Here is a 25421-nt window from a genome sequence, read left to right as displayed (position 1 = left end):
TAGATTATATGATGTTATATTACATTATATTATGTGATGTTATATTAGATTACATTATATTATATGATGTTATATTACATTATATTATGTGATGTTATATTAAATTATATTATGAGATGTTATATTATATTAAATTATATTATGTGTTATATTAAATTACATTCCATTAGTTGTCTAGTCTTTTGTGATATTTCACTATTTCACCTTGTGGACAGAAAATAAATGGTTTTGATTCATTTGCTTACACACAAACTCTTTTGTCTTAATTTATTTAGTTGATCATCGTGTTAATTTTCTGATTAATGAAATATTATCAGAGAAATCTTTAATTATTTATGTCTGTGTGCAGCAGCAGGGCCGGATTAACCTTACAGGGGGCCCCAGGGCAAACATTTGATGTCGGTCCCCCACTGACTCAGTTTTTCTGCAGCCTGAAGCTGAATCGATCAGCTGACGGACAGAAATCTACCCGGCAACAAAGAATCAGACTGTGACAGAAAAATACAACTTCAACTTCTCGTCGGAGCAACCAGTCGTCATGACGACATCATCGCTGAGGACGCAGGCATCACCTGTTCAGGTCACCTGTCCAGTGGCATTTTCCTTACAGTCAGATCAATCAACCAACCAACCAACCAACCAACCAACCAATCAACCAATCAATCAATCAACCAATCAATCAATCAACCAACCAACCAACCAACCAACCAACCAACCAATCAACCAACCAACCAATCAACCAATCAACCTGCTCTCACCGACCCCCCCATCTCCCAACAACCAATCCCTGCAGCTGCCTGAACCCTGACAGTCAGTAAATCGTTCTGCAGCCTGGACTGCCCCCTGGTGTCTGGCTGCAGAACAGGTCTTAAACTCCACCTCCTCCATGTTAGCAGATGGGACCTGGACCAAACAAAAAGTCAAAGTGGACGTTAAACAATTAGTTGAGGCTCCATCCACCAATCACTGCACAGGTTAATGTTCCGCACGTTGGATGAGACCGAGTCGGTTTCCTGAAACCTTGAATCCAGTTTTCAAGAAGATTTCTGGCTGCGACTTGTTGAGCGAAGCCGCAGCAGCTCGATCACCTGATCTGAGATCAGCACCAAACACAACAAAGAGCGACTCAGCAGCAATTTGTTCGTTTCCTAAAAGAAAACTGAGTTAAACGAGTCCGACTGTAACGCAAGAACCTCACCCTCACCCCCCACCTCACCCCCCACCTCACCCCCCACCTCACCCCAACAATGGCGCTGCTGAGGAACCCAATCTCCGTCAGGCTGATGTTATCTGCCCATGTTAAATGGGGTGACCAGTCAAAAGACAAAAGAAGCAACAGAAGGACATGGGGGAGGAGGGGGAGGACGTTTAGATATCCTTTCTTTCTATCTTCCTTCATTCTTTCCTTCCTGTATTCCTGTCTTCCTTCTTTCTTATTTCCTTCTGTCTGTCCCTCCTTCCTTCCTTCCTTCCTTCCCTTTTTGTCTCATGTCTCGTGAATCAGACTTAAATTGTCGTATTTGCTTCAGACTCTGATATTAACTTGTTTTTTTCATAATTAACTTGCAGATGTTTCTATTTATCTTTTAATCGTTTCCAGAGTTTTCTGGTTTTACAGCATCAAGAAACTATAAAACTCTGATTTGGACGTGTTGGGATATTTATCGATTACTATTATTTTTATCTTATTATTTTACATTTTCAGACGTTTCCTCCTCTGACGTGTAATATTTTAAATATTCTGAATGAAGCAATTAACGTGGATTCAGAGAATTAAAATGAAAACACTGAGCTCCAACAAACTGAACATTTTAAATCTTTAAAACAGTATGTATATATATATATATATATATATATATATATACATACTGTTTATATATATATATATATATAAACAGTATATATGTTTTATATATATATAAATAGTATATATGTTTTATATATATATATATATATATATATACTGTTTATATATATACATATATATAAACAGTATATATGTTTTATATATATAAAAAACAGTATATATATATATATATATATATATATATATATATGAGAGAGAGAGAGTTAAATGTAAAAATAGAGGATTTTTACATTTAACTCTTCAGGACTTTTATTTTTTTGAATCTTTGACCGAAGCTGCAAATGTAATTTTATTTAAACCATCATCTTAAAAAATCCTCCTGGAAATAAAATGTTGATTTAAAATATCAAGACACAAAAACTGAAATCTGAGTTTGTTTCCTGTGACGCAAAAAGCTCAGAGCATCATGGGAAAGAGAACGGGATCTTTTCTGCTGCCGTGAAAATGAATTCAGTTTGAACGAAATGATAAAAGACGTAAAAACCAGGATTGAACTCAAGAAACTGGAAATAACTTAAATCCAATATTATTGAAATTAACTTAAATCAAACATCGTTTCCTCAGTTCAGTTTTTCGGTGTAAGAAAAAGTCAAAGCTTCATAAAATAAATTTCTCTCAGATAGAAAACACAGAAGAAGAAGGTTCGACCTTTGACCTCCAGCGGTGAATCAAACTCTGAGGATTTTTAAATTGTTCCAATAAAAACAGGTTCGATGAAATAAATTCATTTCCACAAAGAACAAATTTAGTGAATTTAGGCGAAAATGAATTTATCCAGAAAAAAGAAGAGAAGCGACCTGAGCTGTTTTTCCAGAAAACACGTGTAGCTGCATGTGTTCGTTTTTATATCCGGTAACAACGAGGAGGAAACTGAACAAAACACCGGAAACACACAAACAAACAAACAAAGAGGAAGAAAGTTAACCTGCAGATTAAAGGTTCACATTTAAAACCTTCACTCACTCACACACACACACACACACACACTCACACACACACACACACACACAACAGATTCAGTGTGAATTCATCATTTTCAACAGAATCTGAAAATACAAACAGATCGAGAGAAAACTGAGTTTCGATGATTTGAAATCTGCAGGAAACAAAACAACAGAAACAAATTGATCCTCAGAAATAAACGAAATAAAAACTTTCAGAGCGAAAACATCTGAAGCAGCAGCAGCGACACACACACACACACACACACAGAGACACACACACACACACACACACAGACACACACACACACAGACACACACAGACACACACAGATACACACACACACACACACACACACACACACACACACACACACCCTGTCAAACCAAACCTGCTTTAATCAGAGAAAACTTCACTGAACAGCAGCTGAAACTTTAAAGTTTCAGCTTCATCAGTTTAAAAACTGAAATCCATCAGTTTCAGGCTCGAAGTAGAAAAACCAACGAGTCAAAGCCCAAAGAGACAAAAACACCAGAAGCCACAAACTCCCGCAGAATCCGAACATCAGATTCAAGACGAGGCTCATTGAGAATTCTGCAGATTTTACTGAAGCTTCGAAGAAAAACGCTGCAGATTCACAGGAATCGGACTTTTCTTGAACACGAGCTGACGCTTTAGACAAATCTGTAAAATCCAGACGTTTCAAAGTTAAAATGTTGGAGCGTGTGTGCGCGTGTGCGCGTGTGGAGGCCGCAGCGCGTCACATTTCACCGGAGCAGCCTGAGCGCGACCTCTGCTCGCATCACTTCACACAGTTTTCCACCCAGACGCCTGTGCGCAGAAATGTTTATGCGTAAAAGCTTTACGCACGGGTGGCAGCGGCGCGTTTTCCACCGTGTGCGCGTAAAGACAAACAACAAAATAAATAAAAACAGATTCGGGACACAGAGGAGACACGGAGGGGACACGGAGAGGACACACTGAGGAGACACAGTTCCAGAAGAGGATCATTTCAGAGCCAAAGCTTCAAAGTTTCTCAGTTTGTGTCTCCAGACGCGTCAGAGCTGAACTTTATCTGATGTTTGATGAAAATAATAAAAATCATCCTGCGCAGTAAAAACACACTGAATCTAAAGCGCAGGAAATAAAGAAATAAAGTTTGGACTCGTGTGGAATCAGAATCATGAGCTGGTGGTGAAGTGAGTGAAGACGCGGGTCAGGAGCAAAGAAGACAAAGGGATTTCCTTTAGTTATGAATGTAACCTATTCTTTTATTTTTTATGATTAAAACATTTTTTTCTCTTTTTGACTTTTATAAGCGACAAACACGTGAATAAGAATCAGACCACAATAGAATCACAACCATGAAAATTCTTTTAGAGACGACAATTAAAGGACAATCATATCAGATAATGAGGCTTTTTTTTCTTCTGTCAAACAAACGGGTTTTTACATTGTTCTTAAAAACGTTGAAACCAAATTCAGACAAATAGACACGTTCTCTCTGTGATTATACAAAAACCCAACGAAAGGAGGAGCGGGACCGTCCGCGTGTTTCTTTAAGGGCAGAAACCTCGTCAGCTGCGGAAAACATCCAGACATTCAACTGCGGACTTTTCAAACCCAATGATTCGGTTTCACGTCTTTTTCTAGCAACAGTTTCAAACATGTGATGTTAGAGGAACCAGGCGGATCGAATCAGCGCCGCAGACACAACCTGGCACCAAACCCCAGACACTTTTCTGCGCATTTAACCAAACGGAACAATTTAAATTAAATCTCGTTTAAATGGACATTTTGTGCGTCACGCTCCGCTGCAGCCCGGCACCAGGCCTCCGTCCTGCTCCGCGGCTCAACACTGATCCTACGTTTCCTAAAAGAACCGAGTCTTTGGTCTAAAAAACACATGGACACTTGTGAAGGAGAGAAACAGCCTCGGGACGTTAACGGGAGTCGCTTCACTTCCTGTTTTAAAAAACACATTTCACTGTGAAGACGATACAAATCTAAAATAAAAAAATTAGTGTTTGAATTTTGTAAAATAAAATCATTCCGCGCCGCATGAGACCTGATAATACTGCGAACATGCGGACATCACAAGATAGTAGTAGTATTTTTTTAAATCTTAAAATTAGACAAACTATTTTAAATACACATTCTAGAAAAAGTTAATCCTCCAACGAGAAGAAGAGAAGATCATCATCAGCCTACAGCTCCCAGCATCCTCTGGGTTTTCATGTCAGATCACACACAACTGTACAGACACTGAGAACATGTATGTACACAGACCTGCAGGAGGAAGAGGAGGAAGAGGAGAAGAAGATAATATTAAAAAATACCTGGAGGCTTCAGGGCTGTTTTCTCTCTCCCTCCCTCTGCTGCTCTTTTTGTTCTCTCCTCTTTTCTACAGCAGGTAGTTTATATTTATTTTTTACATCGTCAGTGTTCAGTGTCAAATGTTCAACTTACAGTTCCAGTCAAGTTCAGATTTTCTCTCCTTCAGGCCGGAATGAGAGGGTGGAGGGGGGTGGAGGGGTGAGGCTGGGTGAGGGTTTGGGGTGTTAGTGTATAAGCGGGTTGGAGGTCGAGCCCTGGTTCTGATGCGTGAAATAGTCAGACAAACTCCCGGAAAGTCCCGAGGAGAAGGCCGGCAGAGATCCGGACAGAGCCGGCCTCAGAGAGTCACAGGGCAGCGAGGAGGAGGATGGAGCCTGCGGGGAATTGGAGGCCGAAGCCCGGGCGGCTTGCAAAGAGCCGCCGCCGGTCTGTGTGGTCATGGAAGGGTGCGGGACGTGGGGGAAAAAGTAACTGGTCTGCCCGGCCAGCAGGTTGACCGAGCACGGGTTCAGGGAGTAAGTGGCCCCGGAGCAGGGCACGGAGAGGCCGCAGGGCACCGCCGAGGCCGCCAGGGCCGCAGCCGTCAGGTGGTGAGTCGCGTAGGGGAGATCCCCGCCGACCAGCCGGTCCATGCTGAGCCCGTTGGACGACGGGAACGAGGAGTGGTTGTTGCCCATGTTCTGGGTGAGCATGGTGCTGTAGGACATGGGGTGAGCCGGGTAACCTGAGGAGGTCCCGTTGTAGCCCAGGGCGCCGCCGGCCCGCGGGTGGTGCAGGGACAGGAAGGGGGACATGGGCCAGTACAGGGACCCGGCCCGGTCCATGAAGGTCAGGCCGGAGGTCAGCCGCGCTCCCCGCTTGAAGGCCAGCTTGGCCCGGGACGTGGTGGACCTCCGCCGGAGCTTCCCGGTGGTTCCGCCGATGAACACGTCGTCGCTGCTGGGGTCCAGCATCCAGTAGTTGCCCTTCCCCGGGTCGTCGTAGTGTCTGGGCACCTTGACGAAGCACTTATTGAGGCTGAGGTTGTGGCGGATGGAGTTCTGCCAGCCCTGCTTGTTCTCCCGGTAGTACGGGAAGTTCTTCATGATGAACTCGTAGATGCCGTTGAGGGTGAGCCTCTTCTCGGGGCTCTGTCTGATGGCCATCATGATCAGCGCGTTGTAGCTGAACGGAGGTTTTTCGTACTTGCCGCTTTTCTTGTCTCCGTCCTTCGCTCCGGCGCCTCCGTCCGCGTCCTTCGCGTCCTTCTTCTCCTCCGACTTCTCCTTCTCCTCCGGGCAGCTCTCCTGACCCGACGCGTCACTTTTAGGGTCCGTCTTTGGCTCCTGCTGCGCGGCCGGGAGAGGAGCTTTCTGCTCGGGCTCGTCTGCGCCGCCGGGCCGGTGGTGGAGGTGGTTCTGGTGGCTGTGGAGGTGGTGCTGGTTCTGGTGGTGGTGCTGGTTCTGGTGGTTGTTGTTGTCGCTCTGCACGGCCTCGGGCACCAAACTGTTTATACTGAACGAGGACTTCGGAATCATTTTCACCTCTTTGCGTTCTCCCATATCCAACATCACCGGGCAGTGGAGGGGGGAAATGGCAACGACCGAAAGCGGCGCACACAGCTGGGGTTCAATCTGTCCTGCGTCTGCCTGCGAACCAGGACGGGGAGGAAGGAAGGGGGGACGGAGAGGAGGAAGGAAAGTGAAGCCCAACAAACTATTTCATGTTCGGTTTGGGGAGAAAAGAGGAAACACACACACACAACACACACGTACACACACATCGATAGGAGACAGATAGCTGCAATTAATTAGGAGCCGCAGCCACTAAAGCGACTCGCAAACATTGGTTGGACGTTTCCAGTCCTCAGCCAACCAGGGGGACATTAGGATTAAATATTAAGGCGTCCTCTGCGCTCTCAGCCAATCATGACGCGCAGAGGAAACACACACATCCACCGACCAACGCGCACGCTGCAAAAAGTGCCCGCACGCACGAGTCTGTTCGCAGCTTCACGGAATTATCATCAAATCTTTATTTCTCTGAAACAAGCGTGAAAATCTCACAGCGTGGATTTGATCTCGTTTCTCAACCGGATCCACGGAAATTTAAAAAATAATCTTTTTACTTCACAAACATTTAAAAACATCAGACGGAACAAATGAATGTTCTGATTTTCTACTTTAGATTTTTTATTCACGCGTTTTAAAAAGAAAATCTGATTTTTCTATTTCTGCGTGAAGGACACTTTTTACAGCGTGGAACACACACACACACACACACACACACACACACACACACACACACACACACACACACACACTCATATTTACTCGGATGTTTTTTCGTGTCTCAGGTTGTTTACATCGTTCACACCCGGAAATAAACAGGAGCGCGGAACCGGGGGCGCGCGGACACGGTCAGGACACGCGGAGGTGACGGTGCACGGCGCAGGGAGGCCACGCGCTCTTCATCCACAGCGGAGTCTCCGCGCGTAAAATGTGCGTAAACTATGCGCCGGGGAGGAAAACACGGCTCCGCGTCCGTGCGTCGAGCAGGAAGGTTTGTTGTTGCTGCAGAATGAACGTGAACAGAACAAAGTGCAGCAGAAACACAAACACGCACAGTTCATGTGGAAATAATCATAAGAGAGAGGAGCGGACACGCGGAGGCCGCGGGAGGATTGTTTGTTAGATTATATCTAAATATCAGATGTTTAAATGTAGAACATCACATTTTATTTAGAGGATTTAAAGACTCCAACATTTTCCAACAGCTTCTATTTGACTTTCCTTTAGAGCCTCACCTCTTAAAGTCTGGTGACATATATATTCTAATATATGGTACATATATATGATATATATTTAATATTATAATATATATATATATCATATATGATATATAACTATAATCCACCACAACTCCATAATAATAATACTAATAACAATTATAACAACAACAATAATAATAATAATCAGAACTGACTCAGAGCTTCAACTGAAGATTGAAAATTAATTTTTGATTGTTCATAAAAATAAATAATATTGTTTGTCTGATTGACAGCTGCTCGGGGGGGGGGGGGGAGCTGCATTTAGACACCCTGGAGTTCTGGTTACGGCCCTGTGACTAATCACTCTGTGCTTACTACAAGAGAACAGCTACTACTGCAGTACTAGTACTACCACTGTGTACACACACACTGGTATTCACTCTGCTCACGCGATGCTGCAGAAAATAAAAAAAAAACAATAAAACATTCAAATAAAAAAATCAATCAGATGTTTGTCTGAGGCCAAAGTGATGAACAGCTAAAACTAGTGTGTGTGTGTGTGTGTGTGTGTGTGTGTGTGTTAATGTAACGCCTCCAAATCAAAACTGTTGAAATGTTTTTTTTATTTTTGGCAGATGTGAAATTTGAATTCTTCATGTTTTAATAAAGATATTTTTATTCATCTCAGATCGACCTGATGTTATTATTGTAAACAGCTGTTTGACGTCATGATCAGTGCAGTTTGACTTTTATACATTTAGTAAATAGTTTGACACTTTAATGTTTATTAACAGAAGATTTAGTTTCCTAGATCGTCACCATCCTGATTTACTGTGAATAGTTTTAATGATTATTATCTCAAACTGAAGCTTGAGTCTGAATTTAGTTGTGAAAAGTTCAGATGGAAATAATTTCTGAGAAATGTCAGAGACTGGAGGATAAAAAGAATCAGTTATTAGGATTTAATATTATAATTATATATAAATATAATATCTACTGCTGAAACTATTATTATTACTATTATTATTACTATTATTATGATTATTCGGTTCATGTTTGTTGCTCTGGTTTGTTTCCTCGTGCTTTTATTTTGATGTTTTAACCTGAGGCTGTTGTTGTTCGGCTCCTGGTGACGATCAGTGTCACATCAAACCCCCGAGGAAGACGAGGAGGGAGGAAGAGGGGATTAAATACTAACTGGCTGCTCTTACATACGTCGTTGCCCTTTTAAGGAGGTTCCACTGGTTCTTACTGAAGTTCTCGAGTTTCAGGGTTCTCTCAGGGTTCCTGTGGAGGTCGTTTAGGTTGGTTTGGTTCATAAAAAGGTTCTGACGGGGTTAAGGCTTTTTATCTGGGAGTCCAGAGGTTTAATGAGGGTTCCACTGGTTCTCAAGGAGGATCCACCAGTTTTACTTAAGGTTTCTAAATAGTTCTTAAAGGGTTTTAAGGAGAACTAAAGGGGTATTCAATGGTTCTCATGGTGTTCCACATGACTTCGCAGGGTCTTCAGGTCGGTTCTTCTAAGTTCTTTATTAAGGGGGTTCTTGAGGTTTTGCGTTCCTGACTCTGTGGCTCTCGGCATCTTTAAGGGTTTTTACTGACTCTTAGCGCAGCTCTTAAGACTCTTGGTGGCTTCTTGTCGGGTTAGCGAGGTATTAAGGGTCATGTGGAACTCTGGGGCTCGACATTTCATACGGAACCAAAGCTTTTCTCCTATTTTAACGTTTCCTTGTAACATCATCAAAAGGTTCTGTGAACGGAACCCGTGACCTTTGACCCCTCGAGGAGGAACCGTTCCCTGGCTGTGAGGAGGGTGTTAATCCTGAATGTTTGAACACACGGGCGCTGGGTGGATTCTCACTGTTGGTGGGATTATTACGGACTTTAAGGCTCAGAGGGATCAGCAGCAGAGGAGGAGGACAGAGGGCGCCTCCTAGTGGCAGGAGCTGAACCTGCAGCAACACACAAACTAGCCTCGCTGCAGGAGGATCGATTTCATCTTTAATCGACTGGATGTCCTGGTCTTAATCTGATTAAGATTATTTATGTACGTTGAAGATGAATGAATCAGCGTTGTTATTAAACGTAGAGATGACGTCAGACGTTTTGAGACAAAGAAAATTAAAACAGAGTCAAATAAAAAACTGAAATTATTTTTTTTATTCTGTTGGAATAAAACGTAATGATCATGGTTTTTGGTTGTAACCGAACTCACTTCAGTGTTTTACTCTCATGACGCGTCACATTATTATTATTATTATTATTATTAATAGTATTTCTGCTGAACCTGCCTCTCTGTGTCAGAATGAACTGAAAGTATCAGGATGCAGTCTGTTGAATAAAATCAAGTGTTTATAATCGAATTAAGAATGAAATTATAATTTATTTAGATTCATTTAATTTCATTTTCTAATTTTTACTGATCAATAATTCTGCTGTTCATTCTAATAGACATTAAACAAGAGGAGTTATAAAAACACTTGACACTGACGCTGTTTTCATTTAATTTATTTCCTCTGCAGTTTGTACCATCGTAGAGAAAACTATTATTTATTTTGTCATTTTACTTTGGTTTCATTTAATTCAGGGTAAATAATTTAAAATCAGAAACCTGAATAAATGAATTTCTGTGATATTTAATGTGTGTTGCTCAGAGGAGGAAACAGTGAAATGAAAGCTTGTGAAGCTTCAGTCTGTGACTTGAACAGACTGAAGTTAATGAATCAGTGTTTTCCAGCGTCTGTCTCACAGGAGCTGAATGTCGGACCAGACGAGACCTGAAGGACAAACTGTGTCCAACAGGGTCAAAGTAAAAAGCTGAAGGTCACTGACTGAAATCCCCTTAAACTCAGTCATGATTTCAAGTCTTTTAATTAGAGTCGTCATCAAACCTTCAGTTTCCCCTTAAAGGAAACTCGCCTTCTCTCACACTCAGGTTGGTTCAAGGATTTTTAACATCTAGACTTTTAGGTTTTAAATCCGATATGAATATTTTTCACATTTTAGTTTCTGGTGTCAAACATTTAAGGGTTTTCAAGGAATAAAGGGATTATGTTTTATAATTAAGATTTTTTTTGCAGTTTCAAACAAATATTGGATTTAATGTCGTCAACCCCCTTTTAATATTTGAATAGAACAATAAGTTGAAAGTCTCAGTTCTTGAACATTGGCTCGTTCTGTTGGATCTTTAAATGCATCAGGTTTCTGCTGGGACTCCTCAGTCTGAGGAGGAATCCTGGTTAGTTGGAGGTTTGAGTTGATTGTGAAGCTTGAGCCTTGTTTAACTTTGTTAATCTGCTGAGAACACGAGGTGAAGGATGAAGGAATAATCCTCGGATCCTGCAGCCGCAGGTTAATGGTTCAATCAAGTCAAGCGCTGGAAATCAACTGTTGAACCGGATTACTGCGCCAACAGCGACACCGTGAGGCCCCGAGGAGCAACTACACATCCTGGCTTCACTTCTTTATATGGACTGAGGAAGTCTCACTTTATATACAGACCACCAGTGAGTGTATATATATATATAAAATCAGTGAGTATATATAAAGACTATCAGTGAGTTTATATATATATATATATAATCTGTGACCACCAGTGAGTGTGTGTGTATATATATATATATATATAAACAGTGAGTGTGTATATATAATCAGTGAGTATATATATATAATCAGTGAGTGTATATATATAATCAGTGAGTATATATATATATATATATATAATCAGTGAGTGTATATATATAATCAGTGAGTATATATATATATATATATATATAAAATCAGTGAGTGTATATATATAATCAGTGAGTATATATATATATATATATAATCAGTGAGTGTATATATATAATCAGTGAGTATATATATATGTATATATACTCACTGATTATATATATATATATATATATACTCACTGATTATATATATATATATATAATCAGTGAGTGTATACATTCATGACTCTTGCAGTGAAGCCTGAAGTCGTCTATAACCTCTGAGCTCAGCGTCACCAAGTAGAAAACAGGAACTCTGGACAGTTACACTCTGAATCACTAAGTGAAGACATCGTTTATTTAAAAAGAATTCTCACAGTAATCAACGGAGTCAATGTGAATATCAATAACTTTGTCCTGTAGAAACCAGTGGAGTTAGATATTTAAGATGTTTCTGAATCAAACTGGAGCCAGTTTGTGTGAATGACTCTCAAACACTTGAATTGACTTGAAGTGTTTGAACTCCTGATTCGTGTCAGAGTCTTAATCTGACTCATTTTAATGATTCGCTTATTGATGATTGAATGAAGAAGATGAGTCTGAAGATGTTTGGATTTTTTGCTCATTAATAAGTAAATGGAATTAATTAAAAAACACTGAATCATTTAAGAATCATCACGTCTTAAAAAAACCTTTTCTGCTGCGACGCGTTGAAAATGAGTTTGGTTTCCTGTCAATGATTTCATCTGCGTGTCACATTTCAAAAGTGAAGATCAAGAAACGAAGCAAAACTGTTCAGGCGAAGTCACTTCAGACTTTTCTGGATCAGACACGAGCAGATTCTCATCAGAGGAAACAACATGCGACCGGTTTGTATTATTCAGGATTTGTTCAACTAGAATTAAGGCTCATGAATTCGTCCAGCTTCATTATCTCTCCTCAGGGTTTTGTGGGAAGCACTTTGTGAGAATGTTGAATAAAAGCACTTGACGACTGTAAAACTACTTCTTGGTGAAGAACTTCCTGAAGACGCTCCTTCTGGACTTGTCTTTGTTCAGGTTGTCCTCTGTTACCTGGTTGTAACGGTCCTGGTTGTCAGGGGCAGCAGGACTCGGTACTGGGGGAGGATGGTGATGACGAGTCCGTAAGCCTGCGGACAAACAAGTAGTCAGTGCAAACTGCCACAGAGAATTACTGTGGCGACGCAGGAGCCGGAGGTCTTCTCACCTGTGGTCCTCAGCCCCCCCCCCTCAGGGTAGCAGTGTTTGTCGTAGTAGGTGTGGGGGGGTTTGGGAGGAGGCTGGCTCTCTGTGGACGATTGTCTCTCCAGGCTCTCACCGCTCCTGTCCACTGGTCTGGATGAGGGTCTGGATGAATCCTCCGCGGCCTCGGTCAACTTCTCCAAACTCAGGTTGACGGAGGAGGCTCTCCTGAACAATGACGTCATTTCAGATCTTTTAGCTTCAGTAAAATACTGAACCATCACCAGGCTCCGCCCCGAGAAACTACCGAGCCCAGATCAGCCCTCACCACAGACACACCTATTGTTCTGATATCACATCGACTATCCTTCATCTACTGTCTCGTACTATATGGTATCTATATAAACTACAATACATCTCCTATATAAACTATGATACATCTATATGGTAAATTATATCTAACATACTACGTATAATATCTACAGTACAATGTATAGTATCATATATCTATAGTCTCTAACTGCACAAGTAGATATAAATATTTAGTTAAACACAAGTGACAGATTTCAGTGAAACACTTTAAAATCTACTGATTCTAATGATGTAACTTGGGAAACATTTGATTTCATGAACTATGGGTGATGCAAACATTTACTGTTTTTCTGTACGAATTATATTCAGACTATTTGAATGGATTCTGTCAAATTACTGTTTTATTTGTACGTATCCAGGACATAGACGGGACCCGGACGCAGCACAAAGACAAATAAAATCAGTTTCACTTCTGATTTGCAGAAGTGTAAACGGTTTCTTCTTCTCAACATTCGTTGGTCAACAAACAGCTCTGACGCTAACGCTGCTGAAGCCAAGTCTCCATTTTACATTTCTATTTCCACCCCTGTTGAATAAACATATCAGCTGCAGAAATCATTTCATCATATATTTCCCCTCCACACGTGACGTCTGACAGCTGAGTGGACCCGTGTCCAGCTCCACCATCATTTCCATCATCGTGCTCCTGCTGAATATAATTCACCTCGTCAAAGTTTCTCATTAAAGAAAAATCCTGCTGGTCAGGTTTCATTTCTTTGTGCTTGTCCCCCACCTGAGAGGTGCCCGGTGTTCCCACAGTGCACAGTGTGAAGGAATAGATGTGAAAGTCAAAGTCAAATTACCTGACGCTGTTTGAAGGAAACCACTTCAGCCTCAAACTCCATGAAACGCTTGTGACTGACAGACGGCCTGTTTGACCCCGAAGGAATCAACTGTGTCCAAAGCACTGATGAAATCATCACTTAATTGGTTTGATACGGTTTTTATTAACTCTGCTGAAAGAGTTTGGTTGTTTGTTTGTTTGTTTCCACGGAAACTCGGAGGAAGGATGTTGTATAGGACAGAGGAACTCACTGGACCTGATGTCAGGAACTTATGGATCTTGATGAAACATTTATGGGGCCTGATATTTAAGAATGGGAGAAATTTGATGGGGATTAAAATAAAAATCCAGATCAAGTGGTGGATTTAATGTGGTTTCATAAGGAGCTGGGCCTTGACGGAGCTCTACGCTCTGACTGAGGTTTGAGTTCACTAGTGAAGTGCCTGTTCTGAAGCGCTCTGTTTTTAATGAGCTGTTTTCTTTTCTCGGTGAAACTGTGCGAGTGAAGAGCTGCTGCTGCTCAGACACGTTCACCTGTTTATTTAAAGTCCAGTGAAGCTCGACTATTTTTTTTAAATGAACGGGTCCCAGCTGCCGCTGCTACAGAGCAACACTGAGCTTCACTGGAGCCTGAACGACACTCATGACGAGCGTGAAGCTGATGAGATGAACAGGTCTGATACAGATGTGAGCCACTCAGACACTGGTGTTCTTGTGAGGCCGTTTGTGCTGAGTCATCAGAAGTATTTCAGCAGCAAGAACAAACCCCTGGTTTTACAATCGCACAATCAAGAACACTTTAAAATAGACTCGAGATAAAATGATGTAACACACGTGTTTGAACAAATTCTCTGGTTGAGAATGAAAAGAAACTTCAGATCCACAGTTTACTGAACATTTAGAGGATGAAACTCATTAAATCAAATAAAGTATTAAATAAGCAAAACCAGCAGAAGGAACCATGAATTTATTTTAACAATCAGTTAAAATGACAGTGGATGAGTTTTGAAATGAGATGGTGAGGACATTTTGTCTGCTGCTTGTACTGAGCGTCACAAGTGACTTTTAGGGTTAAGTGTGTGTGTGTGTGTGTGTGTGTGTGTGTGTGTGTGCGTGCGTGCTCACCCCGAGTCATCGGAGTCGCTGTTGGCAGATTCAGGATGGTTTTGGAGCTTCGTCACCCACAGCAGCTGAAGCTCTCGGCTGGACGCTGCAAACAGGTACTGACTGCCATCGTCCAGTCTGATGCACAAACACACACACACACAAAGCTTTTTAACACACACACATCAGTGCACGTTGTGCCACGTTGTTGAGACTCACAGGACTTTATTCTGAAGTTGTAGAGGAAATCACAAAGTTTCCAAAGAAATCAAACTGGTGGTAGAAATGACTGAAGTGAATAAAGGAGGTGAAAGTTTAAGACTTTTCCTAATATCACAGTTTCTCAGTCATCCCCACTGGAGTATGAAGGTGTGATGATCCAGAGAGGATGATAATTACATGACTTCCCAGCAGCTTATGACACAAACGTGAACGCCCTGTGGGCTGCTCCCAAGTCACCATGAGAGATCGAGGTTTGCACGATCCTGTTCAAATGGAGCTACAATAAAAACCTTTCATTCTTTTCTGCAGTAGAAAGTCGAGTCCACCTCGTGGCTACGTGTCGTTCTGCGCAGTGAGAAACTGGTTGATAACAGTGAGGCCAAGGACTTTATTGTTACAGCAGCAGATAGTCGGAGAGCGGTCGACAAGAGAACATGTGAAAGAATAACACTAGAATAAAATATAATCCTTTCACCAGAGACATAAATATTACCTGTAGTGGAAAGTTCCTGAGTAAAGTGCAAAACAAATGTGTGTCTACGCCAGAGAAGCAGATGTTTGTGAGCCGCTCACTTACATCACTTTGAACGTGTTCTCCTTCCTCCTGTAGAAAGGGTTCTCTTTGCAAACTGCTCCAACCATGTTGATAGGAGGCCACCTAGAGGTCCTCTGTGGTAGCACAACATCATAGAATATTAAAGTGAGCCGTCTTTCTGTCCAGTGTTTGATTCTGAATTACTTTTGATGAAGCATTACTGCTCTGGAGTCGTTTCATAAAAGTGTACCTGTGCAGCAGCTGCTCGATCTTTAAACAGAGCGAGTGTCTCTCCCTCCAGAACAGCGAACACCTCCTCCCAGTGCTCCGCACCCTGCAGCACACACATTATGCATCTTTATTAAAACAAATCTTTTTTTTTTTTATTAGCCGGAAATGTGTGATGAAGAGACTTTCAACATAAAAGCATCTAAAATGTGTTTAAACTGAAAGCTGCCTCAACAGTTTGTGGTTTCATCGTTAAGTTCAATCTGTTTCATTCTTCATATAAAGACCATCAGTGATTAATGCACCATTTTTTATGTGAACAATCTTTAGTAATAATTTCAGGTTCAGTGTTTAAGGACACATCAACCTGTGGAGGTCAGGGATCGAACTACCAACCCTCTGAATAGCAGCTAAGCTTCAGTCATGTCACTGTCTTCATACAGTCTCAGTCTGAAGTCAGATTAAGAAAATTCTCTTTCCTGTCCGATGAGACAAAAGACTCGTCCAAAGTTTCTCACCTTGTTTCCTGCTTGTTTCAGTTTGATCTCCAGCAGCCCCTCCATTCTGATTGGCTGCTCAGCAGACACCTGACAGAAACACAGGTGGGAGACAGTGGTTATCCGTCATGTGCAGTTTTCCATTATTTCAACAAGTTATAGCAAAAACAACAACAACAACATACAGCAGCAGCCATGTTTTTAACACTTCTTGTTACTATCACTTGAAGTTATCAATGCAAAACAAAGAAAGGAGGAGGAGGACAGAAGAAAGAAGGCTGAAAGAAGGAGGAGGAAGTACATGGGGAGGGGGAGATAAACATCAAAGAAAGGAGGAGGAGAAAGAAGAGAGAAGCAGAAAGAAGGAGGATGAAGAAAGACGTAGGAAGAAGGAGGATGAGGTTGATTGACAGTCGGTACCTCAGCTGTGGGATGGTCCTCTGGTAAATCTTCAAACTGACTTTGACGCTGTGGAGGAGACGGAGGCAGCTCCCTCGTTGGAGGAGCGAGGTCCTTTGTGATTGGTTCAGCAGTCGTGGTTTCAGGTAGTGCGATCTGTTTATCGGTAGGTGGAGCTAGAGAGTCGGGAGAGACGGGACGTTTGTTTATTGCTGGTTCCAGGCGGGTTAGTCGTTGTCTCACCGAAGGCGTTGGCGTTTCAGGGGGAGTTTGTCTTTCTGCAGGTTGAGGTGACGGTTCAGTGGGAGCAACATGCGCTCTGATTAGTGGAGGTGAGTCAGGTGGTGTTGTGGGCTTCTCCCATTGGTGCTCAGAGCTGCGTCCAAGCCTCCGCTCAGTGGAGGTGATTCTAGGCTTTGGAGCTAGAGGAGGTTTGGATGTGAGATGAGGATCTTCCTCCAGAGCTCCTCTAGATGACGAGGAGATGGAGGTTTGAGGGGGTATGGGAAGTTTGGGGGAGGTGGGTGGAGGTGATGGAGGACGTGTTGGAGAGGAGGGGGTGTTTGGGTTTGAGTGTCTGCTTCGACGTCTCCAGGTCTTTACAGTCGGGCTGGAGCTCGGACTAGCAGGGGGACTGTCAGTGGATAACTCTTGAACCTTCCTGTCGGTGCTGATTCGTCTCCTAACATCTGGTTCACGCTGCAGAGACGGGCTCGGCGGGGGACTAGCAGAGGTGGAGGGACTGGTCTGATCTGTTTTCTTGTCCAGGGTGGACAGTCTAAGTCTTCTGTCTGTCTGTCCACCACTGCTGCTGCTGACTCTGCGAACGATATCTCTCGAGGATAAGACCCGCGGGGTCTCTGGATCTGATGGTTTCCTCCTCAGTGATGACACTCTGGGAGAAGGTCCCCTGTCCTGAAGGTCCTTGTCCTCCTTTACATGAAGACCCAGTCTCTTCTCCCGCTGGAATAAAAAAATAAAACATTAAGTCTTTTCTTCTGTTCATTTTAATATTTTATTGTTGACTTTCACAGTTACAGCCCTTAATGCTGAAAACAAACGTCCCTGAGGAGAACCGCCCAGCTCCTTGTCTCTCTGACAGCTGAAGTTTACTTTTTAGTCTTTTCTCAACTGAAACACTTTCTATGTATTTATCTCCTCATGTCGTCTAACGCTCTTCAAAGTGTTTCCTATTGTTTGTCTTCATTTCTTCACCTTCTACCTGTGTTTTCAAGTGTGCTACATATATATGAAGTTTTTTTATCTTGTCATGTCACCTGTGTTTTCTTCGTCTGTAGTGCGATGAAGCGGTCGCTCTGGGCCACGATCATGGCCTCCAAGTCCTCCTGCCTCTTCAGGAGCTCCATAACATCAGACACAGAGTCCTGCAGGGGCCACAATCACAAACAGATCTGTTAATCCTCAGATGCTTCAGCAGCATTTTACTGTTGTAGCTGCTTTTAACTACTTTAAATACACTTTGATCGTTAAGTCCCACCAGAGGATCACTGAGGGGGGGGTCAACACATGATTCACTGTTATTGAAATAAAACCAAGTGAGACATTCAGAGGAGAAAAAAACATAACAGCAAGACTCATTTTACACAAGAGTGTGGATGTCAAATATTAATCTCAAAAATGACAAATCAATATATAGAGCAGTAAAAAGTACAATCGGAATATAGAGAAGCACAAGTGTAAAAGGAAATACTCAAAGTAAAAGTATTTCAAATTGTACAGTAATTGTTTCAATATACATGGTTCCTTGATTCACAGGTCGTCAGCGTCTGGACTTACCCCGTAGTCCTCGGCCGTCAGAGTGTTTTCATAGGAGCTCAGCCAGCGATCTGCCTGCTCCAGCTCCCTCTGCAGGAGCGAGATCTCCAGCTCCTCCTCGTACAGCAGCTTAGTTTCCTCCCACACCTGCTGCACCCGCGTCTCCAGCTCCTCCAGCTCACAGACACGCTCCTCCACCTGGACGGACGAGGAGAGATGACAGGTACTAAGTCATCAACAGGTATATCTGCCTTCTTTAATTAAAGTTGTCTATTTATGTTCCATCACCTGTTGGGACATAAAGCTTCCATCCTCTATCAGTCGCCTCCCTTCGTCCTTCGCAGCCTGTGATTTGCTGAGCTGCCGGTCGATCTGGACGCGGTACTCGTTGTGCTTTTTAAGGAGCTGCTCCAAGTCAGCGCCCTCCACTCTCTGCACCTCCCCTCTTACCAGAGACAGCATCTCCTTCAGCCACGCCCTGGGACACATCACAGACGTCAGACTGTACCTGCAGCAGCAGCAGGGTGCCTAACAGCTAGTTGGCGTGGCTAGCATTGTTAGCATAGGAGCACATTGCTATGTGTAGCTCATTGACTGTATAAAAACAAGGCAGGTGGAGATAAGATAACTTTATTGGTTCATTTCAAGTGAGATGTGAAGAAAACCTACATGAGTTCAGTCCAGTGAGAAAAGTATTTCTGCACATCTTCAGCCTGGCCCAGTCTGGCGTGGCGTTGGGAGGCCTTGTCCTGGATGCGGGTCCAGCAGACTTCCAGCTCCTGCAGTGTCTGAGTGACACCGTGTTTGGACCGAGGCTGACGTCTGCTCAGAGCTCGGCCCTCCTCCCTTCTCCTGCTCAATTCCTCGGAGATCAGCTCCAGGTCTCTCTGACAGGACACATCCACAACAGGTTTGTAGTAATTAATCAAATTATCACTGTTCGTCATGTTTGAGCTTTTACTTTTATAACCCTGAGCCACTATATTTACACTTCCTGCCCATGTTTCCTGCTGTTTCCTACCTCCAGAGCTTCATGCTGTCGGAGCAGAGTCTGGATGGACTGCAGGTCATGGTCCTGGTCCTCTGTGTCCAGCACCACCTCCTTTTCAGCCATCCAGCCCTTCAGCTCGTCCACATCGTGATTAAACTGATGGATCTCCCTCGCTGACTGCAGACTCTACAACACAGGGGGGAACGAAACCGTCACCACCTCCATCCTGTCACATGCAAACCTGAGTGACGTCCCAGCAACAGTGCTGCACCTGCTCTCTGGTCCTGATGCTGCTGCTGAGGGCGTCCCAAAGGTCGCTGAGAGCGTCGTCTCTTTTGCGGGCCTGTCCATCCTGTGGCAGCCCCCGGCCAAGCTGCTGCACTGAAGTCAACCTGCTCCGACCCAGACCAGACACCTCCGAGACCAGGACCTCCAGTTTCTTCTGAAGAACCTGCAGATGGAAGATGGGAGTGAGGAGTAAGAGGATGACGAGGGAATATCACTAAGGTTACGGACGAGAGCTGAAAGAAAAATATTTTCTTCTGGTTTACAGTCACTTTATCTCTGGGTAAACGAGAGATGAGGAGTCATTCGGTCCAAACAGCTTCGAATGTCTTAATTCTTCTTAGCTAGACTGAAAACTGCATTCAAAGAATCACAGGATAAAGTTAAAGTCTCCACACTTTGATTTTAAACCTGCACAAAGTTCACCTTGTTCTTATCAGACTCACCTCTACGTCTTCCAGATCTTGTCCACAGTCCTCAGACTCGGCACTATTCTTCTTGGAGGTCAGCCATGTTTCTAGTTCTTTGGCCTCTCGTTCGAACACGTAGAGACGGAGCTGATTTTCCAGAGCAACACGACGAGAGGCGGAAAGTCTGAGGATAGTTTCAAAGCGCTCGAGAACCACAGGGAGGGAGTCAGCGACCAGGTGGCTGACAGAGAGACACACAACCTGAAGTGTTCATTGTTTATTTAAGAAACAAGAATCAAAATGAGCCATAGACGCCTGTCTGTTCGTTTACCTGTGGGGATGTCCGAGGTGCTGTAGGGACGCTCCGCTCTCCTGCAGCCTCTCCACCATCTTCCTCTGGTTCTCCAGCTCCACGTCCACAGAGTCCAGCCTCCTCAGCAGAGCCTCGGTCGCCTCCTTACTCCTCCCACACTCCCGCGACTCCAAACCCACCCACTGCTCCTCCAACCACAGCTCCAGCTCCGACACCTCAACAGACAGACACACGTAAATTATTTTAATAATATTTGTAATGAGGAGATCAGCAGCTCCAGGACCTTGATCAAGTAGTTTGAGAAGAATCAGGAGTAAATCTGTAGGCTGGAGGTGCAGCAGCAGCTCTCATGCAGTATTATGGACAGGACATGAGCGTGTTACCTCGCAGAGGAAGTTGTGGATGCTGAGCGCCTCCTGCAGGAGTTTCTCCTTTTTCTCCACCTCCATCATCAGTTCCTCGTGGAGACTCCTCAGCTCGTCCAGACGCTCCCGAATATCGTGAGACGCAAAGTGACGACCTCTGACCTGCGTCATCATAAAAACATAATTTTCAATATAAAGCTGAACCGACTTTCAAACACATTCTAAGGATTTTAATTAAGTGTGACTGATTCCTCACCAAACTATGTCCCGCCTCCTGAACTGCCTGGACCAATGGGGCGCGGCTTGAGATCTCCTGCATCACAGCCTGAAATGATTTTTTTTCATGATTTCCTTGATTACATTTTGTTACTTAGATTATTTAATAGGTTGTTTGACCCAACATGCAACAGATTGATCGAGACAATAATTAGCAGATTTATAAGGATACAACCTTGAATGCTTGTCGTGGCTTTATATTTATATTTATGTTATATATGTTCGGTGAACTCTGACCTGCGATGTTCGCGTCTCAGTCACGAATGTGAAGCGAACATCAGCGGCAGTGTGGGAGGTTACCTGGTGTTTGTGGAGCAGCTGCTGGGTGCTGCTCGGGGAGCTCCCCCAGTCTTTGGTAGTGACGGAGGGCAGTTTGACGCTCAGCCAGGCCACCTCCTCCTCCTGGTCTCTGTAGAACTGGAACAGAACCTGCCAGGCCTCCAGGGTTTCCCTGCGACTCTGCAGGGGGTCTGAAAGACCATTATACCTAACAGACGACATGAACACACACCTGTTTTAAAACTGTACATTTGAGAATGAGTAAAATCATCAACATCTTTATCCATTAATGTATTCATCATCATCACGGCACTAGCCACGTTTCCCACAGTTCATCATGTAGTGCATCTACTGTTGTTAGACCTGTTGATGGTGTGAGTCACTCTGGTCTGGATCTCCTCAGCCAGGAAGTTTCCCTGAGAGTGGAAGGTCTTCGCCGTCTCCACCAGGCCCTGATAAATATATTATGTTTTAACTAAATTACCCAAAATCCACTTACTCATGATTTTATTTGCTGGTTTGACTTGTACGATATTAAACTGAGTATTTTGACAGCCGATCTCTGAGTTTATAAATCAAGAGGTCAAGGACCTGGATTCTGTCTCTGAGTCCGTCCACCTCCTCCTCCAGCCCCTGCAGGGCTTTCAGCAGCCTGCTGACAGACGGCAGGTCACTCCCACAGTCCTCATTGGCTACTTCCCGCTCCACTGAGCCCACGCACTGCTCCACGTCGTCCAGTGATCGCTGGAACTGCAGCGCCTGACAACACGGTGATGACATCGATCATTCCAGACATCACTACACATTGTCTCATTCCAGTGGAAACTGTATCCTGATGCCTTCACGTGGATGTTTATACAGTATATCATCAAAGAGTAACCAGTGTGTGTGTGTGTGTGTGTGTGTGTGTGTGTGTGTGTGTGTGTGTGTGTGTGTGTGTGTGTACCTGGTAGGCCTCCTGCAGTCTGGTTTTCTTCTCCTTGCAGTTGTGGATCAGGGCGTCCCAGCTGTCCGTCAGCTCTCTGAGTCGAGGCCGAACCTTCACTTCAGCTGAACTGGACTCCGACAGCAGCTTCTCTCCTTCCTGCAGGAACAAAACAACAAACTCTAGATAAACATGGACGACATGACAGCTGCCCAAAGTGAAGCCAAAGATTATTGACCATTAACTCCTCCTCCTCCATGTTGACAGATGTTACATGGACAAAACAAACAAACAAACAAAAAATCTGAGATGATGTTAAAATTTCAGGTCGTCACATTGTTATTTGATGATATAAAAACAAGCTGAGAACGACTGTGATTGGTCAAGTGCATGTATGAGCGGGGACTCCATACCAGACACACACACACTCACCTTGGTGGGTGTGTCCACTCTGTAGCGGTTCCCGAGGATCTCCGCCTCGAAGCTCTGATGTTTCAGCAGTTTGGCCTGAAGGTTGGTCGGTTCCCTCCAGCTCTCATCTGATGCCACAGCGTTACGCTCGTTCAGCCACACACACACCTGGAAAACACACATTTACACTTATTTAATACACAGACCTAAAAACACTCACACAGTGCATACAGAATAGAGTTGTAGTACTAGTAGTAGTAGCAGAGTGCAAGAGAGATGAATGAAGTACTCTAGCAGAGCATGATAGAGGACAACTGGGTGCAGTAAACTACAGCCAAGTCCAGTCGACTACAGCAGAGTGCAGTAGATATATATGTAGATACATAGCATAGTATATTCCAGTAGACTACTTTATAGTACAGCAGAGGACACAGCAGTGGATTACATCATAGTACAGTGGATCACAGCAGAGTATATCATAGTATATTACATTACGATTAGTTACCTGGTAGCTGCTGGATAAAAACAGCTGCAGCTGCAGCGATCGATCCAGAGCTTTGTGACGAGATCTGCTCTGCTGCTGCAACTGACTCCGCCTGAACACACACACACAGACAGACAGACAGACAGACAGACAGACAGACACAGACAGACAGACACACACAGACAGACAGACAGACAGACAGACAGACACAGGTGTCAGCTCCTTCATGAACAGTACATGTGTCATGATACAATAGAATCATGATAAACAAACTTGACTGAATATGAAGCTGTAAGATTGAGGGAACCATCTCTGAACACTTGGAACAGATGGAAGAATCCGCCCGTCAGCACAAAGCTCACTCTGTAGTTCTCACCTGACAACAAGTGCCTTGCTCTTGGCTCTGATGTTGTCGGAGTCGTAGTGCTTCTCTTGGATCATGTTCTGAGCCAGTTTCTCCACCTGGTCCAACTGCTCCGCCTGAGCCTCCAGAGCCTCCTCAAACTGAGTCTGTTTCCTCTGCAGAGTCTCCACCTCTGTCACAGAGCCCTGGAAGTACAGAGAAGCTAAACACTTCAGCGACCAGGTGACTTTCCCCAAACTGGACGGGTTTTAAAAAATAAAGTAAAATTATCTTTACCCCAAGGTTCTGAGTGGACAAGAAGGTTTCCTTATTGCTGAGCCAACTCTCACACTGTTCCACAGAGGCCAGGAAGACCTGCAGGACGGAAACCATGTTAGTCAACTAAAGAAAACTCTTATTTATTTTTATTATTACTGCTATAAATACATTTGTTTAGTTGTGGTTTATTTTGAGCAGGGGGGTGGAGCCTGACAGATCTCGAGGACACTACACACCCACCTACACCTGCTGCAGCCATTGGAAGGTACCAGCTGTCAATCACACTGTGGTATCCATGCTCCAAATGGTCTATTTGACTTTAAATGGACCATAATTTACAAAATCATGTAGTATTGAAGAAGACTTGAAACCATAAAAGAAAATGTTTTTGAGTTGTATAGAACCAGTGGAGTTGTCCACTGCTCACAGCATTGGCTTCACTTTACACAGCCTACGAATGTTTTTATAAAGAGTCCAAGATTAATCCTCAATAATCACCTGCAGGGTTCGAGCCTGCTCCAGTGTTGTTCTGCGCTTCAGCCAGGCTTCGTCCAGTCCAGCTTTGGCTTCCTCCAGCTGGTTCAGAGCCTTCTGGAGCTCAGCTTTTGATCCGTGGCCAGAACGGATGAGACCCAGACCGAAGTCCTGTACAGAGGCGATGCGGTCGGCACGGGCGTTGATCTCTGTCTGGAAATACAGAGACAGGGTTTATTGTTAAATTGTAAATCTGATCAAACTGTAATAATCCTAAAAGGTCTAATAACATAGGTAGCAACAATGCTCACCTTCCAGTCTTGATGCTCCATGATGAGCTGATCGGCCTCCGCTCTGGTCTTGGGGAGACCTTTCTCTGCCATCTCCTTGCTCTGCTTGATGCTCCACTCCAGCAGGAGGCGCTGGTTAGCTTTGAAGAGCTGCAGCTGGTGAGCTTCCTGCAGCTTGTCCTTCCTAAACAAACATTTCCCATGAGTCCATCTGCTAATCTAAAGGGCTCTGTCACACATATGCGAATGCACTGTTGTGCTCTGGTCACGCTCGAGTCAGTTCTGTCCGAGTGTTTGTAAATGATCGGGGTGAGCGATAAGACCTACAATTAATATCAGGATACGTTTCTCTTCTCATGGTTTTATATAACCATATTTCTCTCTCCACTCGTCTCTTTAAGCTCCTTTCACACATCCACTTTTCCTGGATTTCTACGGATTGTATACCAGGAGGTCAGAAGGAGGGGCTCTCAATTAGACATTTGTGTTAACACATGCACTTCCTCCGGAGAAAATACAGAGTATCTGAGATCAGTGCAAGTCTGAAAGCATCTTCCGACGGCTTCGCA

General features: G+C 43.7%; 2 protein-coding genes across 2 annotated transcripts in view; both read right to left on the bottom strand.

Annotated features, from left to right (window-relative positions):
- Positions 1 to 2102: 2102 nt before the first annotated feature.
- Positions 2103 to 7007, bottom strand: foxg1a (forkhead box G1a). Its single transcript, XM_020111405.2, has one exon. It carries the CDS (start codon positions 6694 to 6696, stop codon positions 5371 to 5373), a length of 1326 nt encoding a protein of 441 aa, XP_019966964.2. The 5' UTR covers positions 6697 to 7007; the 3' UTR covers positions 2103 to 5370.
- A 4940-nt stretch (positions 7008 to 11947) lies between these two features.
- sptbn5 (spectrin, beta, non-erythrocytic 5) overlaps positions 11948 to 25421 on the bottom strand; it is a 39593-nt gene continuing 26119 nt past the window's right edge. The window contains exons 54-80 of the mRNA XM_069535710.1: positions 24874 to 25036; positions 24587 to 24775; positions 24107 to 24184; positions 23843 to 24015; positions 23488 to 23578; positions 23004 to 23150; positions 22593 to 22730; positions 22238 to 22405; positions 22010 to 22098; positions 21668 to 21854; positions 21348 to 21416; positions 21110 to 21253; positions 20745 to 20941; positions 20450 to 20654; positions 19990 to 20169; positions 19749 to 19904; positions 19397 to 19614; positions 19016 to 19205; positions 18749 to 18925; positions 18229 to 18336; positions 16973 to 17914; positions 16574 to 16642; positions 16078 to 16161; positions 15870 to 15961; positions 15092 to 15208; positions 12836 to 13038; positions 11948 to 12758 (exon numbers count right to left, since the gene is read on the bottom strand). Coding sequence (XP_069391811.1) covers positions 12610 to 12758; positions 12836 to 13038; positions 15092 to 15208; positions 15870 to 15961; positions 16078 to 16161; positions 16574 to 16642; positions 16973 to 17914; positions 18229 to 18336; positions 18749 to 18925; positions 19016 to 19205; positions 19397 to 19614; positions 19749 to 19904; positions 19990 to 20169; positions 20450 to 20654; positions 20745 to 20941; positions 21110 to 21253; positions 21348 to 21416; positions 21668 to 21854; positions 22010 to 22098; positions 22238 to 22405; positions 22593 to 22730; positions 23004 to 23150; positions 23488 to 23578; positions 23843 to 24015; positions 24107 to 24184; positions 24587 to 24775; positions 24874 to 25036 — 4723 coding nt within the window. The 3' untranslated portion in view covers positions 11948 to 12609. The remainder of the gene's footprint in view (positions 12759 to 12835; positions 13039 to 15091; positions 15209 to 15869; positions 15962 to 16077; positions 16162 to 16573; positions 16643 to 16972; positions 17915 to 18228; positions 18337 to 18748; positions 18926 to 19015; positions 19206 to 19396; positions 19615 to 19748; positions 19905 to 19989; positions 20170 to 20449; positions 20655 to 20744; positions 20942 to 21109; positions 21254 to 21347; positions 21417 to 21667; positions 21855 to 22009; positions 22099 to 22237; positions 22406 to 22592; positions 22731 to 23003; positions 23151 to 23487; positions 23579 to 23842; positions 24016 to 24106; positions 24185 to 24586; positions 24776 to 24873; positions 25037 to 25421) is intronic.

The sequence above is a fragment of the Paralichthys olivaceus genome, chromosome 12 (genome assembly GCF_024713975.1).
Source record: "Paralichthys olivaceus isolate ysfri-2021 chromosome 12, ASM2471397v2, whole genome shotgun sequence".
In the NCBI taxonomy this organism is placed as follows: domain Eukaryota; kingdom Metazoa; phylum Chordata; class Actinopteri; order Pleuronectiformes; family Paralichthyidae; genus Paralichthys; species Paralichthys olivaceus.
The sequence above is the reverse complement of the archived record's forward strand: the minus strand, read 5'-3'. Positions and strand labels throughout refer to the sequence as shown.